This window comes from Zeus faber (assembly GCF_960531495.2).
Source record: "Zeus faber genome assembly, chromosome: 5".
In the NCBI taxonomy this organism is placed as follows: Eukaryota; Metazoa; Chordata; class Actinopteri; order Zeiformes; family Zeidae; genus Zeus; species Zeus faber.
In genome coordinates, this window is record NC_137192.1 from 17,218,241 (window position 1) to 17,234,714 (window position 16,474).

At 41.0% G+C, this 16,474-nt stretch overlaps 1 protein-coding gene across 1 annotated transcript; it reads right to left on the minus strand.

The window, feature by feature from the left end:
* Positions 1 to 2,827: 2,827 nt before the first annotated feature.
* On the minus strand, positions 2,828 to 14,231 carry slc6a1b (solute carrier family 6 member 1b; the record flags this gene model as incomplete). Its single annotated transcript, XM_080001496.1, has 14 exons — positions 2,828 to 2,941; positions 5,316 to 5,483; positions 6,445 to 6,545; positions 6,771 to 6,873; positions 8,112 to 8,243; positions 8,498 to 8,610; positions 9,002 to 9,126; positions 9,729 to 9,832; positions 10,930 to 11,064; positions 11,856 to 11,988; positions 12,305 to 12,414; positions 13,275 to 13,375; positions 13,601 to 13,732; positions 13,991 to 14,231. 14 exons carry the CDS (start codon positions 14,229 to 14,231, stop codon positions 2,828 to 2,830), a joined length of 1,812 nt encoding a protein of 603 aa, XP_079857622.1.
* Positions 14,232 to 16,474: the final 2,243 nt, after the last annotated feature.

Sequence of the window (16,474 nt, forward strand, 5' to 3'; positions counted from 1 at the left end):
GGCGGTAATCATGAACCATACGTCAGGGGTGCATTTGTAATTGGGGCTGATTATTATGGGATGGCTGCGGCAGAAGGGATGACGTCTGGCTTGGGAGCGGCGGACCCCGCGGACGCCGCAGCCATCTTGCCGCGGCAAAAAGCCATTTTGTGTGGAACTCTTGTGATTGGTTGCGATTGATTGAACAGGAAGAGCCTCTTCGCGGTGACGGTCCCGCTGCATATTCATCCCCGCCTCACTCATCTCTTGAATATTGAATACATCAAAAAACAAGAAATAAACAGCAGACACGTTGGAGGTGGTTTCGTGTCAGGTGTGTTTTACTAAACGTCTGTTTGAATTGAAGGGATCCGTCATTAAAATTGGACGGTCTCCAGTGCCATAGGGAGTATTTACACCAGGCAGAGCGTATAATCTATAGGTCTTTATTGATTTTTGCAGATAACATATATCGCAATCATGCTTTTTCGTATAACACCATCTAAAGACACTTATTATAGTTTTTACATTGAATATTTTACATTAGGCCCATGAAACAGTTAGAAATATACAAAACAATATCCTCTGACTAGACAGTGTTTCTATGACATTATCATTATTACTCTATTATTGTTATTGTAATTATAATTTATACATTTGATAAAGATATGTTCTTTAGTTTCTGAGATAATCATATTATTGCAGAAAATAGCATATAATATCAGATTTTTCTTTTTCAGGTTTTTTTTTTTTTCTTTTTTCTTTAACATTGAGACAAAAAAAAAACGTCAGGATGTACGGACATTCACAGATACATGTATCGATACACAGCCCAGTTTTACAACATCGTTCAAGAGAGAAGACTGCAGTATGGTCACTTTATACAAAATTCATGGAACCTTTTTGTCATTGCACATTTAAATTTACATATCTTTGCAAAAAAAAACAAAAAAAAGAAAAAAAAAAAACAAAAAAAACATATTTCTACCTGATCCCTGTTGCATGTAGCTGCCACAGAAGCAAACTCTATCCATTTATTTATTGTAAATACAATTAGATCTGTGGAATTAGCTGGCCTACATTATATAGATATATTTATTCATATATTTATTTTTATATATATTGCCAAAGAACATGATATGTAGCAATAGGTTTTCCCTTCTCAAATGAAAAGGAATAGTTTCAGTGGTGTTAGCCTACGGAGCGTCGGACACATCAGTAATCATTTTGACGTCTGGATCCATCCTGTCTCTCTCAAAATTCTGACACTGGGGGGAATACAACCAAAAGCGTCTGCTACAGCTCCGAGGCCCTCCCAGCGCGCATGATACTGAATAAAAAGACGGCAAAACCGGCAAACGTTTAAATGCTTTGTTCGTTAACTCGAGATACTGAGTCGGATTTACAAGAAAACAATAAAATAAAAATAGGTGGAAATCCATGGAAAATTGAAATTTTCACATCCCCCAATCCCCCCCCCCCCCACCCCCCCACCCGTGTGATTGGGTTGTCTCAGAGAGAATTTGGTCACTTCCATCATTTTTCTTTTTCCTGAGAAGTGGGGTTTTTTTTTTTTTCGCTCCAGTAAACTGTTTATTTCTTATTTCTTTTTTCTTTTTTTTTTTTACGTAAACCATTTGGATGTCAATAGAAGTTGTACATTTCCGATCCGTTCGCCCTCCCGCGTTCGCGCCGTTTGGACCAAACAGAGGTTTTATTACTTCCTCAGCGGCGACGTCGGGTCATTTCTCCGCGCGGTGCCGAATGGCCGTCGTAAGTTATTAGTTTGTTTGTACCCTGTTGCTCTATTATGGGATGGACGGGGTTTCATCCGATTGATATCTGGTCGGTGGGCGTGGTCTTTGTTAGGATTACTCTGAACAGAAGTTTCTCATTTTGGTCCTTCTCACTCTCACGTAGAAAAAACTCCTAGAAATGAGTCTAAAAAAGGTTCAGACAACATATAAAGTTATTGTTCTTTAGAAAACAAAGAAACAATTTAACAGTCTCTCGCTATTTATACTAGATAGTTAATTTTTGCTTTTTCTCACAGATAGTTCAATCATGCCAAAAAAAAAAAAAAAGGGTTTGGATGCTCTGCAGTCCACACTGGCCTTGTGCTTTTCAAAGGTAGTAAACATTACTGGCTCACTGCAGGGTACTGGGATATGCTGCTAGATAATACCTTAAACATACACAGAGATTTGGCCTTGCCCGTTGCACATTCTCATTTAGTCTTTAACTCAAATTGGCCAATATTTGATTTATTATTGCGTTTATGCGTCACCTATGACATTGCCTTCAATTTAATATATTTCCTTTAAATGTACAAGCAAACTGAATTTAATCTATATTTTCTTTGTACAGCAATAGTATTTTAATAGATGAATTACTTGTAAATATCTTTAAATTAGCACAATACTCTTGAATCACACCGGGCCTCCAAATTTTAAATTATAAATTCAAAATACAGTAAATTTTCTAGGTCACATTTTTTTTTTCTAGAAAGACTAAACATTTTTTTTTTATCTTTTTTGCATATTGAAATACAAACTATCACAACACCGCTGGGTAGTTTGTCTTCATACTTGTGGTTTTTTTTTTTGTTTGTTTTTTTTCCCTTTGTTTTTAAACTCTGTATTATACAAATGAACAAACAGAAAAACCCCTTTGAAATGTCGCCGTAATCAGGTTGGTCTTGCTTGTCCCCAGGAGGTAGGTGAATAGAAGCAGACACAGGAAGTCTGGTGGTCGGTACCAACCATGATCGCGTCTCGTCGTGTTTTCTGTTACAGAGCCGCCAGTCTCGCTTGTTTTTTTTTGTTTTTTTTATCCGGGGAAGAAGGTTCTAGATGTAGGCTTCCTCGGTCGCCGGGTTCTGGCTCTGGTTCTCCGTCTGCTGCTCCGGCCCGTTCTCCTGGGTCCGCACCAGAACCACCGGCTTGATCATTATCCTCAGACGCTGGTGGGGCGGAAAGAGGGGAGGGGGGTTAATGCCGTTGAAACATGGTAAGAAAAAAAAAAGAAAAGTTTAGGACATTTCCTGGGATGAATAAATAGAAAAGTATTTTATTATAAATATTTAAATTTAATTTATTATTAATTAAATTAAATATTATAATTAATTTAATATTTTTTTCAAGCTTTCTATTGTTAATGAGAATAAACATTTTTGTACAATTGACAATCACAGGCATAGAATATATTTAGTTTGGTACGTCCTATTCTAAGGGATAATGTGAAATAATTTGCGTCAGGGATTATTTAGAGATCATGACCAATCGGCTTTGCATTGCTACTACTCGTCTACTGACTAAATAAAATAATAAATTGATACGGAATATTGATTTGAAATAATTTAATCCTTGGTATGCCTATGCTTCTGCTAAGAAAAATTGTCTACAACAACATAGCTGACTACGGCCAGAGAAGTGGTTGCCCTTGACAACCATCATTATACTGAAATAACTCACTGCTGATTGCCGCTGTTGACCAATCACAATTGAGTGCTCCCGAGGGCCGTGTAATAGGAATTATTATAATGGAAGCTGGAAGATACAGTACTCGCCGCACAGTTTTGTAAATGGACTCCACCGTAGGAAGAATAATGAAGAAACAAACAATAAAATCAAACCAACAACGGAAGTATCCAATGTTTGAATTCCTTGTCAACATTCGGATTGGAGGCATCATCCGCCAAAACCACGGATAAAAAAAACAAAAAACGGAGAGAAAAGATTTCACTTTTGATTTGATCGCACTGTTTACTTCATTTTCCGTCGTCTGATAACATGGTGATTACTGGCGGGTATAAAACACCAAAATCGGCGGTCAGCGTTGACGCTACACATGGAGCATGGAGGTTCCGTGTGCAGTGTTTTTGGGGGATCGACGTCCTCTTTGTGCACAGCGCTAATCAGATGCTGATTGCTACAATTAGGCGTTCTGCCATCAGCTGCATTGAAGGATCTGACACCTGCACGTCGCCGCTGACAGCCTCTGCTGCGCCGCCGGCAATTACAGCCCATTTACAAAGTGCCGCAATGGGGGTTATGCGTGTTGGCAAGAAGAACTATGAAGACGTGAGCTCGTGATTGAATCCATCGTAGCGGACCGCTGATCGAAAAACAACCCTCAATGTCAAAAGGTGTAAAGGCGGAAAAGTCATTATTAGCTATTGAGGAGATCAATAAATACCTAATGTGCTGTGCATTCTGCACCACACAATGCATGTCCTTTTTTTGAGAAGTCAGTGTCTATTATGCAGCTGAAAGGCAGCTAAAATGCATAATGGAGCTCATTATAAAAGCTATTTACTCATTATGGTTTCCAGCTCGAAAGGCTGAAAACGTATTAGAGGTACATAATGAAAATTATTATTGTAGTTGTTATTATTATTCAGGCTTTTCCTCCTCATCTTTAAGCTTTTTTGCATTTCCTGTGAGATGGTGTAAAATCATTACACTGTGACCAATTACAGACATTGTGTGCCAATAGGACGCTGCCTTCTATCCCAGTCGGCCAAATGGCGGAGTAATAATTTAAAGTCAAACGCTACAACTCCAACACCATAAAGTGATTAAGATCAAACTTGGTCAAAAACAACAACAAAAAAAGACTTGATATCCTTCTTGCTTCATATCCTGCCATTTTGGTTGTTCTTTAAAAGCACCTATTTCCCAACAATCCCAAGATATTTGCCAATAACGTTGTTGGAAGATATGGGCAGAAAGTAAAATAACTATAATTCCATGGCAATTTGCTTAAAAGGTAAACTTATAAGCTCAAAGGTCTGTCAGATAATTGTGTTTACAAGAGCAAATTCAACCTTAACTCATGTGCCCTTCATTTCAATCTGTAGTATCATAAATGGATGGGCCAAATGTTGGGATTTTGTCGCACATGCTTTGCTCAGTTTTTAGCATAATCATTGCCGCTGGATGTGAAATTTTCTCTTAGAACTCTGAAATTGGATATTTGCTAGTCTTGTTATTTTTGACGTTGTTTGTTCTGCTAATATCAGTTTTACTCAACTAATATTCCATTTATCTTTAGTTTCATTCTTCACACCAAATCGTAACTTCTTTATCAATAAAGTTAAATAGTGAGGACTGCAGATTTAAAAAGGGCATTCAACTCAATTTAGGGCTTGATTAAATCAATGCATTAAACAGGTGATTTAGATAGGGAAGCCGTCCTCTCTAATTGCTGCTGGATCTTTATCTCAGGTTTCAGTTAAACCTCCAGGAAGCCATTTTTTTTAATGCTGTTACTATAAAGTATATGACATGGAACCAATGGATGAGCACATCTTCAGAGGCGTGAGGGTCGCCTACCTCTTTGTACGTGCCCTTGAGAGTGAGGAACATGTATCCCATGTATCCCGGGATGAGGACCATGGAGGAGAGGGCCATGCACCAGCCCACGCCCTGGCCCCAGGCTGGGAAGACATAGTCGCCCATGGTGAGGGGAACCATCTGCACGGCGCTGAACAAGAACACTCCCTAGGAGAGGAGAGGGATCAGAGGAAATACATCTCAATATATTGTAATACAATATATAGTAAGTATAGTAATAACCCTTTTGTTAGTTTGTGCATTCATCCACACGCTCATTTATATATTACACCCTCTATATATATATATATATATATACATATATATATATATATATATATATATACATATATATATATATATATATATATATATATATATATATATATATATATATATATACCTTGCTATCAATCACAGTTGTCATGGCCGATCCCATCTTACTTTGCTAAAATTTGGTACATTTTGAGACTTTTCGAGAATGATACTTCATTTAAAAGATAGGTTTGCCACTTTTCAGCCCAGTCCTGAAAACTCAGTTCCTATTGAGAAACTTACCACTCTGCTCCAGTGTCGTACTGTCATTGAATACAGTCCAATGGGGCAAAAACATCTAAGCTTTGAAAAAAGGTTAATTCTCCTTTTCAAAAACGGGAAACTAACATGAGGTTTTTAATGTATTTTCTTTCAGCGTGTGTTGAATGACAGTAATACCACAATTCATTCAAAACAAATTATTTTGGTTGCCGGAGCGTAACGTTGGCTACAGCAGGATGCCAGTAGGATGCAACGCAACTTCCTGTTTCTAGTCTCATATTACATTAGGACGGAGATATCAACTTGTGGAAGTGGAAAAGAGTCAATAAACCTCTGTAAAACCTGAAAAAGGCAGGGTAAGGCATTTGCCAGTGGGACTGCATTTAAGCCCAAATGAGAAGCTGCAGCAGAGTGGTAAGTTTCAGTGAGGTTGTTCTATGAACAGTTGATAAATGATCCAACATTTTAAAAAAGCCTGGGTTCAAGAAATAGCGAACATAGCTTTTAAACAAGGGAGGAAATGCAGTCATTGGAGTCTCTTGATTAGTGAAGAGTCTACTACGTCTGTTATGCATACACAGACAGTACATACAGCCACAATGAGCGGGGTGAAGACGAGCCAGCAGGCCTTCCACCACAGGCAGGGCCTGTATCCCACCATCTCTTCGATATTGTCATAGAACTTATTCACTCCTGAAACAGACACATACAGATATGAATTCAGACACTTTATGTGGAATAATAATCAGCATGCATTGATCTCTTATTAGCAGTTGTCGTGTCACGGGGAGATGCACTAGCAATTATAAGAGCTAGTCGTGGAAAGTTTGCGGTCACGAGGTGGGGGTGTTAACCACCCCTTCATAACCAAATTGATAAATATTTTTACTGTCTATATTTTTGAGACGCATAGCTCACCATAGAACCAGGAAATGGAGATGCACTCGAAAAACACCAGGAAGAGCAGGCACATTCCGCTGGCCGAGTAGTAGTCGAAAAGCTTAAACACATACAGACCACCCTGCAAAGGGGACGGGAGAGAAGAGAGGGGTTTGCCGAAAGGAGTAACGAGAACCGGCAGAAGACGAACAGGGGGAGACGTGAGAGGAGAGGACAGGACAAGGGAAAGGGAGCACGCGCGCGAGGGGGGAAAGGCGTGGGGGATTACCACGCGGCGCAGAGCCCAGTGTGCTGGAATAATGGGCAGGACGGCGGCACCAGTCACCCTGACTGGTGAAGGGGCGGTGACCCCGTTTGGATGTGGGCCGAGGGTGGCGCCGATGGGAGCACGGCGTTATCGCCCATGTCCAGCACCGCGGCCCGCGGTACGGCCGGTCCTCAGCCTCTCCTCCTCCCGTCGGGGTCGTTATGAGAGGGGGAAACGGCTCGGAGGGACCTGCTAATGATCCCCGATGAAACCTCGGACTCCGCCGGGGCTTTGTGCGCTGCGCCCTGAGCGGCGATGGGGGCGATCGCCTCCCGTGCCCCGCGTGGCTCGGGAGCGCGGGCGTGATGGGAATAAAATGTGGCAGACGAGAGGGGGGCGACGCGGGGTGTCACTGGCAAACATGACCTCACCCTGATCCTGTCTTCTATGATTCACTGGGAGACGGACGAAGAGGGGTCTTGACTTTTATTTATTTATTTATTTATTTATTTAATTGATTTTTGCCAAGATAATTTATTCATGATGCAGCATTCTATCCAATATATGAACACTATGTACTGTGTAAAAAGAGATAAGAACAATGTTAGGATAAATGTGGATTTGGATAATGGATCATTTTCGGTTTAAATGGGTTAGTTCCTACGTAAGCATTTAAGAATTTAAGAGTTTTAGGTATTAGCACAGGCTCCATGGGTTGATGTGATAAATGAAAAAAGTATAAGTAGATCATATTTCTTGGATTAGTTTAATACCAGATCTTCACTGAAGTCCTTTCTCTTTTCAGCAAGGCACGATAAGGGACTCTTCCCCACGAGCCATTAACATCTCTACTATAAAGCATAAAACCTGCTTAATCAGGCCTGAGAGGTATTTTAGAAACCCTGTCCTCAGGCCAATTCGCCTTCAGATATCAGCGAACTGTGTCTTGACACAGAATAAGCAAAAATGTGTTGGTTTAATAGTCTTCCAGAACTCACGATATTGTTGGATTGTCTGAGTCAGCGGAATTGAACCTGGCAAAAGCGAACGCCAATACAACTGATAAATTGGCATCGGAGCAAGTATAAAATATGAAACAATAACGTATTTACCTGTGTGATGTTGGACAGGCCAATAATGTAGGACACAAGGCAGACGATTGCAATGAAGATTTCTCTACGTTTCCTGAGAATTAGAGGGAATTCATCCACCAGGGCAGTGATGAAACCCTCCACAGTGCAGAACTGAAGAGGCGACACAACAATGATGTCAAAATACTTGGGGTAAAATGTCACAATAACACATGCTAGGCCCTTAGAATGCTTGAAATAAAGGTACGAGACAAAGTCAATATTTCTATCTGGTAACTACAATATTGTTCCAATCCGACAGCAATGTAAGGATTGGGTTGAATATTACGAGAAATGACATAATAAATGTAAACAGAATGTGAAAACGCCCTTTTCGGTTCGACAGTTTTTTTTTTTTTTTGTTTTACCTGACTGTCGATCCCCAGCATCAGCAGCATGGAGAAGAAGAGGATGGCCCAGAGAGGGGAGATGGGCAGCTGGGTGACCGCCTCAGGATAAGCCAAAAATGCCAGACCAGGTCCTGGGAAAGACCAACACAACCAAACATGGTGATCTGTGTATTGCACTGGATTGAGGCAAATTGTATCACAGTAATATATCAATTCAAGTGCCTGCACAAAATTCCTGTGATGTTTATTCTATTAACTAGAGAGTAAATGTCACATTTAATTGTATTCATTTTGGCTTATGGAAATAATAAATAGTCTCACAGCAAAAATTTGGGATTAACATTTATATTATACCCTGTAGACGCTTTTTTGACAATTGAACAGAACATTGAACATTTTGCCTGGAATGGTTACCACGTATGGTATATCACGGGGCTTCTAATGCCAGTTTCTGCACAGCTGCAAATAGGGCCGGCCAGGGCCCCGTGTCGCCCATTGAAAGCCAACATTGATTGCAATTACCTGAGGCTGCCACGTCAGCAATGGGTCTCTTTGTCACGTTTGCCATGAAGCCCACAATGGAGAAGATGACAAAGCCAGCGAACATGCTGGTGAAGGAGTTGATGCAGCAGACAATGATAGAATCTCTACAGGGGAGAGACAAAGCACACGGCAACCATTGTTACGTCCGTATCAAATCCTTATCAAGCCGTCCCACATTTTGAAGGGGGTGGTGGGGAGGGGGCGAGGGGAGCCATTATTATTATCTTGCAGGAGCCGCAACCCAATAAATACACTGTATATCGACTATATCTCAAATGGGATTTGTATGTGGCTCTTTTAATATGGCTGAAGCCAAGTTTATCACCCGACGGGGGAAATGTTGGTGAGTGTTAAACCCCAAACTACGCCTTAGGCAGATGACTGCATATTTGCTAACGTGTATTAGCGCATACGCACAATGACTTAATGCTTGACGGATGGATATTTTTCGGGAATCGATGAGGAAAGAGGACCATCAAATCCCTGATGGCGAAAAATAGCAGATTTGCTCCAAAAGGGAGCGATATCTGTTATTCCTCCAGAAGACGACGAGGGAGTCTACTATTCCTTCTTCTACTCTACCCCTACTATATGGGAATTAAGGAGTGAGTACATTCTGGGGAATCCGATTGACTTTTGTCAACATCTTGTCAAAAATATATGATTTGATTGTTAAATTTGTCGATATAAAGACTCTCGAACCTACCTGTAGACGTTGTTATTGAAGGGGTTATAGCTGCCAAGAGCGATTAGAGAGCCCAAGCCCAGGCCGTAGGAAAAGAAAATCTGAGTGGCAGCGTCCAGCCACACCTGATTTCCAGAGAAGAAGAGAAGAGGTTAAGAACAAACCCAAGGCATCTAAAGCGTTAATTGGCGATTGCCAATTACAACTTGCACTAGAAGCCAAAAACAAACATTCTCATCTCTGCCACGCCCATGAACCCTTCCAATATGGGGACTGGGCTGGACATTGGTATGGATATTGGAAAGACCGGTCCCAGAAACACTCAAGTGCCACCTCAAGTCACTTCACCTTACCTTATCTGATCTTATCTCATGTTATATCACTTGACATCAGTTGATCTCAACTGAGATCAGTAAATAGTTAACCCTAACCCTAACCCTAAACCCAACCCTCACAATGTTCCATGCCCACATTGCACAACAAGTGCCTAGCACATGCCAAGATTTGCAGAGCAGTTACTATGTACTGCATGCTGATAAAAAGTACCCGTCAAAGTCTAAATAAATACCATGTGAATATCAAAAATGTCCATATAAATCATTTGCTTACCTTCTGTACCATTTACCTTTGCTATATTCTGTTGGACCTAACTCAACACTCAACTTTAACCCTAATCCACGCCCTAAACCCTAGCCCTAACCCTAGGGTGCGTTGTGTTAGGGTGCGTTCATATTTTTGTGGAGTAGAAAAAGTGATGCCTGGAGCAATAGTTCTGCCGCTATTTAATAACCGTCTCATATTCCAGCTGATACTGATTTGTACTGATCCACTAGGTTGTATAACTCGGTATTTACACTCATTTTATTGTGACTGGTCACCTGACAAGAAAGCTGTTGATGCCCTAACTGCCTTTCTGAAAAATATGAGTCATTTTCACCTTTTGGAATCGCCTGGCTCTGCCAAAACCCAGGTGAAGTGCATTTTAAAGAGCCCATACAACACTATGAGGCCACTCCCCCGTGGCGATTGTTTATAAGGTGGTTGCAGTTGAGAGAAAAATATATACACACACGTTTACGCGTACATTTCAGGTCATGTCTTTGTATTATCATTCATTTAGACTACAAAATTGTGTACCTCCGTGTGATTATCAGATCACAATTTCATCACTTAACCACTGAAAGGGTATTTGAGTGGGCAGGAGAAAGCATATACAGTATACCTCCGATTCCTTCAATTTGTCGAAGTCGGGCGTGATGTAGAAGAGGATTCCGTCGATGGCCCCGGGGAGAGAGATGCCACGGCAAAACAGGATGAACAGCATGAAATAGGGGTATGTGGCCGAGAAGTACACAACCTGAGGGGAATAGAAAAGAGATTGCAGCCATAATGGAATAGAATACAATTGAATAGAATACAGTCATCTGCTGATGCTTTAGCCTCGCTGGTAAAGCTGTGTTTAAATGAGTCTACCAGTGAACTACTAGGCCTGTGTGAGTGGTGCGACAGTGCCGCGCCACCGCGCCCTGGGCTCATTACAGTGACCTAGCCCGACACGCCCGTCTCCAGAGTCCAGTTGACCCCAGAAATGCCTGAGTTCAACTCTTTTACAATGTGCTCATTTCACACAGTCCCATTAAAGTCAGTACAATTGAGATCATTCAGACTTATCTTCAAATCTACAAATATCAAACCATCAAGTAAAAAAACAACAACAATATGTATGAGTTACTGGACATCAAACCGAGAGTGGAAAATTCAGAGGCTCAAAATTTGAAATACAGCAATCATCAAATTCAATTTTGTATCATTGCGTATTCATATTAATATGACATATTGTGCGGTGTATGATTAAAATTTAAATAATACAGTGCTTTGAACTTTAAATTAAAAAAAAAATAATAATGTGGCATTCACAATTTGTCCAGACACAAGATCTCTTCTTTGAAGTCCAGCCAAAGGGCGGAAAAAAAAGAAATTCATTGAATGAGGCAAATCAGGAAAAAATGAATTCCATCTGACAGCATCATTTTAGGTTGAATTTCATTTGAAATTGATATTGGCCAGGACGTGCGCGTGTGTGTTCGACGTTGCGCAACGTCAATTTTTTTGGTGGTCCATTTTCTTTTTTTGTTGCGTTATTCTTACTTTGCCAGTCCAGCTGACCCCCTTCCAGATACAGAAGTAGACGAGGACCCATGCGATGGCCAGCGTTATGGCCAGGGGCACTCTGACCGACCCTGGCTTCTCAAGACCATCTGTCATCTGGTGCATGTTCCGTCTAGGGGAGAGAAGAAGAAGTGAAATTAGGTTACTTCACCTCACACACACCTGATTGACCTCTCCTGCATTCGTAAATGCATGTAGGCCAAAACGAACACAACACCCTCTGTCGTGATCATTCGTCTTTGTGTGTCAGCTGCAATGTGTGGACATTTTCTTCCTCTTCTCGGGGATCTGAAGTTTTAAAGTTGAAATGATCAACCCTGGTTTTCACCCCCATTTATAATGCAGGATGACATTTTTGTTGGTAATAGAGCTGGTTGTCATCTGGCAGTGCCCTTATCTGGCCCGGACAGACTTCACACCCTGCTTACTCCCAGAACTCCACCACAGCGCTGGTCAGGTTGGTGGTGTCTGCGATGCTGTAGTTGGTGTAGCAGCGATCTGTGTTCCAGGGATTGCCACAAGACTGCCATGGCAGTTCCTGGAACGAAAAGGGAAAAGGGAAAAAGGGAAAAGGGAAGAGAAAAAAAAATCACGGACAGATCTCTTCACACGGACTATTCTCCAGATGCCAGGTCCCATTCTCTTTGGCTGTCACCTGGCCAAGTCTAAGATACTCACACGGGACATTGGGATTTCATGCTTATCTCTTTCATGCTTTAAAGGACTGAAACGCCTCATGCCAAATGTATTTATCAATATGTTGTGTAAGGCCCTAATTATGTGGGAAAGGAGGCAATAAATGTCACAGCCAGTTGACGGTTGTTTGCTCTGATGTAAAGGGCTCTGGCAAAGAGAGCTGACGAATACAATGCAGGTTCAGTGGGTGGAGATGCAAAAATCGAAACTGTCTGGCAAATAATAGGTCTCCCGTAAAATTAGGTTTTTGTTCAAATATATATATATATATATATATATATATATATATATATATATATATATATATATATATATATATATATATATATATATATATATATATATATATATATATATATATATATATATATATATATATATATAATATATATAATATAATAAATATTATATATATAAAAATATATATATATATATATATATATATATATATATATATATATATATATGTGGTTCAGGGGTTCTCATTTGTGCCAGAGTTTTAAAAAGCCTAGATAGGTAAATTAAATGCTAATTTAAATTGTTATATTATTTTATATTTTAATATGATATGATATTATATGATTTGATGTGATATGATATGATATGATATGATGTGATTTTATTTTGTATTCAAAATGCACCAGGCTTCTTGGGCGCAGGGTGAATAGATTGGTTCGAGGAGGAAGAGGGGGGGTTACTCACAGAAGTGAATGAGTTGTACAGATAGTAAATAGCCCAGGAGATGATGACAATGTAATAGATGTTGAGCCAGAAGGAGAGCACAGCAGCAGCCAGCCCGACACCTGGGACAGGAGGTGGGACAGAACCCTGTTAAATTCTGCCTGGATGGCTGTGTGAGCATACATGTTATAGGATACACCTCGCACAGGAGCTTGCACATCATCCCGCAGGTGCGCGTAACGATTCTTTTTTTGGCGCATAGCCCTACATGATAATATGGTTTGGATTCTTAGGGTATTTTTTAAAAATAAGTGCTTATTATCAGATTAATCTTGCCCCTCGTTTACCTTTGAACATAGGGGCCAGTTTCCACACACCGAGCCCACCGATGGATGTGTACTGACCGAGCGCCGTCTCCAGAAGGAACAGGGGCATTCCAGCAAATATGAGGGTCAAAAAGTAGGGAATCAAGAAGGCCCCTAAAGAAGGTGAAAGGTTAAAGTGGTGTGAACAAAATGAGAACTGATAATAATCATCAACATTTATCAATAATCCAGGCAAAGGCGAAAAAGATGCGCCACGCACTGTGCGCTCCGTTACGCACGGCAATTACGCACGGGTACTGTGGAGCAGCTCTGGAGAAAATCTACATGAAACCCCATGGAAAACACGCAGGGCTGGAAGACTGGGGCTTCACAACCTCAGCTTGGTGATTTTTTTTTTTTTTTTGTGATTACCTCCACCATTCTTTCCACACAAATAGGGAAATCTCCAGACATTCCCAAGTCCAATCGCGTATCCGACACAAGAGAGGAGGAAGTCAAATCTCCCTCCCCACGTTTCTCTATCGGGAAGGTCCTTTTTTGTCTTCTGGACTTTCACCACCAGGGTTTTGGGTTTGTCGTTGGTGGTGGGCGCCTCGTTCACCGCCTCGGTCATGACGTGACCGTCGGAGGCTTTGGTTCCGTTGGTTGCCATGGTGACTTCAGGTGATGGGTTAGTTAATCCCGACCAGTGCAGCAGAGGTTCAGCACCAGTCCGAGGAGGCAGATTCCTAGTCCGGTACCCAGTTTGGGAGAAAAAAACACCTCGACCTGGGGCAAGGACACCTTATGCAGCAGTACTGGAAATGATAGTAAAAAAAAAAAAACAATCATTAAACATCATATGCATGTTATTAGTTTTGTCCAATATCTAGATTATAAAAAAATAATGTAGATTAAAAAAATGTGGAGCTATTGTGGTCCGCGAACCTTCTTTTAATCACCAGGGTTGAAGAAATAGGCTATTAGGAAGAAAAAAGAAAGCTATGTTGTCCTTGATTCATTATGGGTTACATCTGAAAGGCCACTTCGCACTGCTGGGCTTCAGTACAAAAGCATTTAAACACATCGAGGAGGCAATAAATCACCTGAAGAGGGTCCCCCCCCCCCCCCCCCCCCGCTTTTTTGTTGCGATGTATAGCTTTACTAAAAGTTTCAGAACGAGTTTTCCAAAAATATTACTAAAATGATACCGCTAACATGAAAATATATTCATTTTAAATTATGAACATAATTGTAGCTGTAGTCCAATTTTTAATCACTAGTTATTAATGACGTAAGGAAGGTTTTGAGTCAGATTTCGAAAGAAAATGAAATGAAGCATTTGGGTTTTTTTTTTAAATAAATTAATATAATTTAACTAGTAGTTTAATCAAGCGTTGTATTTATTTTATTTTATTTCATTTCGTTATATTTTATTGAATGTTATTTATTTTTATAGTTGAATGAAGCGTCGGCAAAAACGCGCGCGCGATGCCGACCCCGTTTGTGCGTAATTATGGAGATCCGAGCATTTTCCACACGCACTTTGTAGGAAAAGTCTTTTGACATTTTTATCAATGTAACCGAGCAAATCCATCCACTGTCGATTGTTTTTTTAATATATTTTTTGGAGAAATATTCTTTGGCCAAATCAAAGTGAGCTTCTTTTCAGGGATTGTTAATGGATACCGAGCAGATAACGCGCAGCAGGTTTTTTTAATGTTATATTCAACAAAGATGGTTATCCAGTGAGATATATATATATATAAATATATATAGTTATATATATAAAATTATTTTTTATAAATATATATATATATTTAGGGGGTTGAAGGGTTGAAGAAATATGAATTAAGACTTCTTTCTCATGTTGCGTTGATTTTCACCACAGACGCAGTTCCGTGCGCATTCCCCCCAAACCAGCCGAGCGTATTGCCATTTCCATACAATCACATTTACAACCACATTTTCCATAAAGCATCAAAAATGTACTCACCTTTAAACCGTTTCCCTTTCCGGATTAAATACCAAGACAATTTCCCCCCGTAAAATCCAAAAAGTTATTTCCTTTTAGGTTTTATTGGTTAGGAACCAAACATGGAAATCCTTCCCATCCGAAGGTCGGACACCGAACTATTATCCTGGGGGCGGGGGGGGGGACGGCGGAGAAACGTGCGGCTGGGTGCGTGGTGCTGTCCAAAAAGGTGGTGCTGAACGAGAGGAGTGGAGGAGGGGGACGGAGCGAGCAGGGAGGAAGCATGGAGCGGGGGTCCTCTCTCATCCACACAGCCTCAATGTCACCTCAAAGTCGGCCCTCCCCAACTCCAGCATGTCCACCACTGAGAGCGCAGCGGGCTTGAGAGAGGAGCATCCTCTTGTCTCAAGGTTTTTATAGCCTTAGCGCGGTTTTTCCCCCCCCCCGTTGTTTTTGGGGTTTTTTTCACATCAGCAACTTTCTTCTCTCTCTCTCTCTCTCTCTCTCGCTCTCTCTCTTCCTCCCTCTCTCTCTCTCACTCACTCAATGGCCACGCACACCGGTCCGCGCGTAGCGTACAACGACGTAACGTTCTGCAGCCCCTGCAGGGCCACGTTTCGCTACGACATCCCTTATCGCGTCTGAATAACTCGTGTCCCACACCGCGAGGCCTCAAGTTATTCACGCAATAGCGTTTTGCATTTGTCTCCAAGGACATGATCGAGATTCGTGACGAGCGGAAGGATGTTGACTTCGTCATGTGATTCGCAAAAATGATCTTCGACTTTAAAGTGGTAATCCGTAAGATTCTTTCGGTGAAAACTAAATCCTGTGTTTGATCATTTATTTAGCAGACGAGAAACGTATTTGCATTATGCATGTGCTGCTTTATACGCCGGCTCCATTGTCGGTGGCGGGGTCCGCCTTTCCTGGCACAGTCC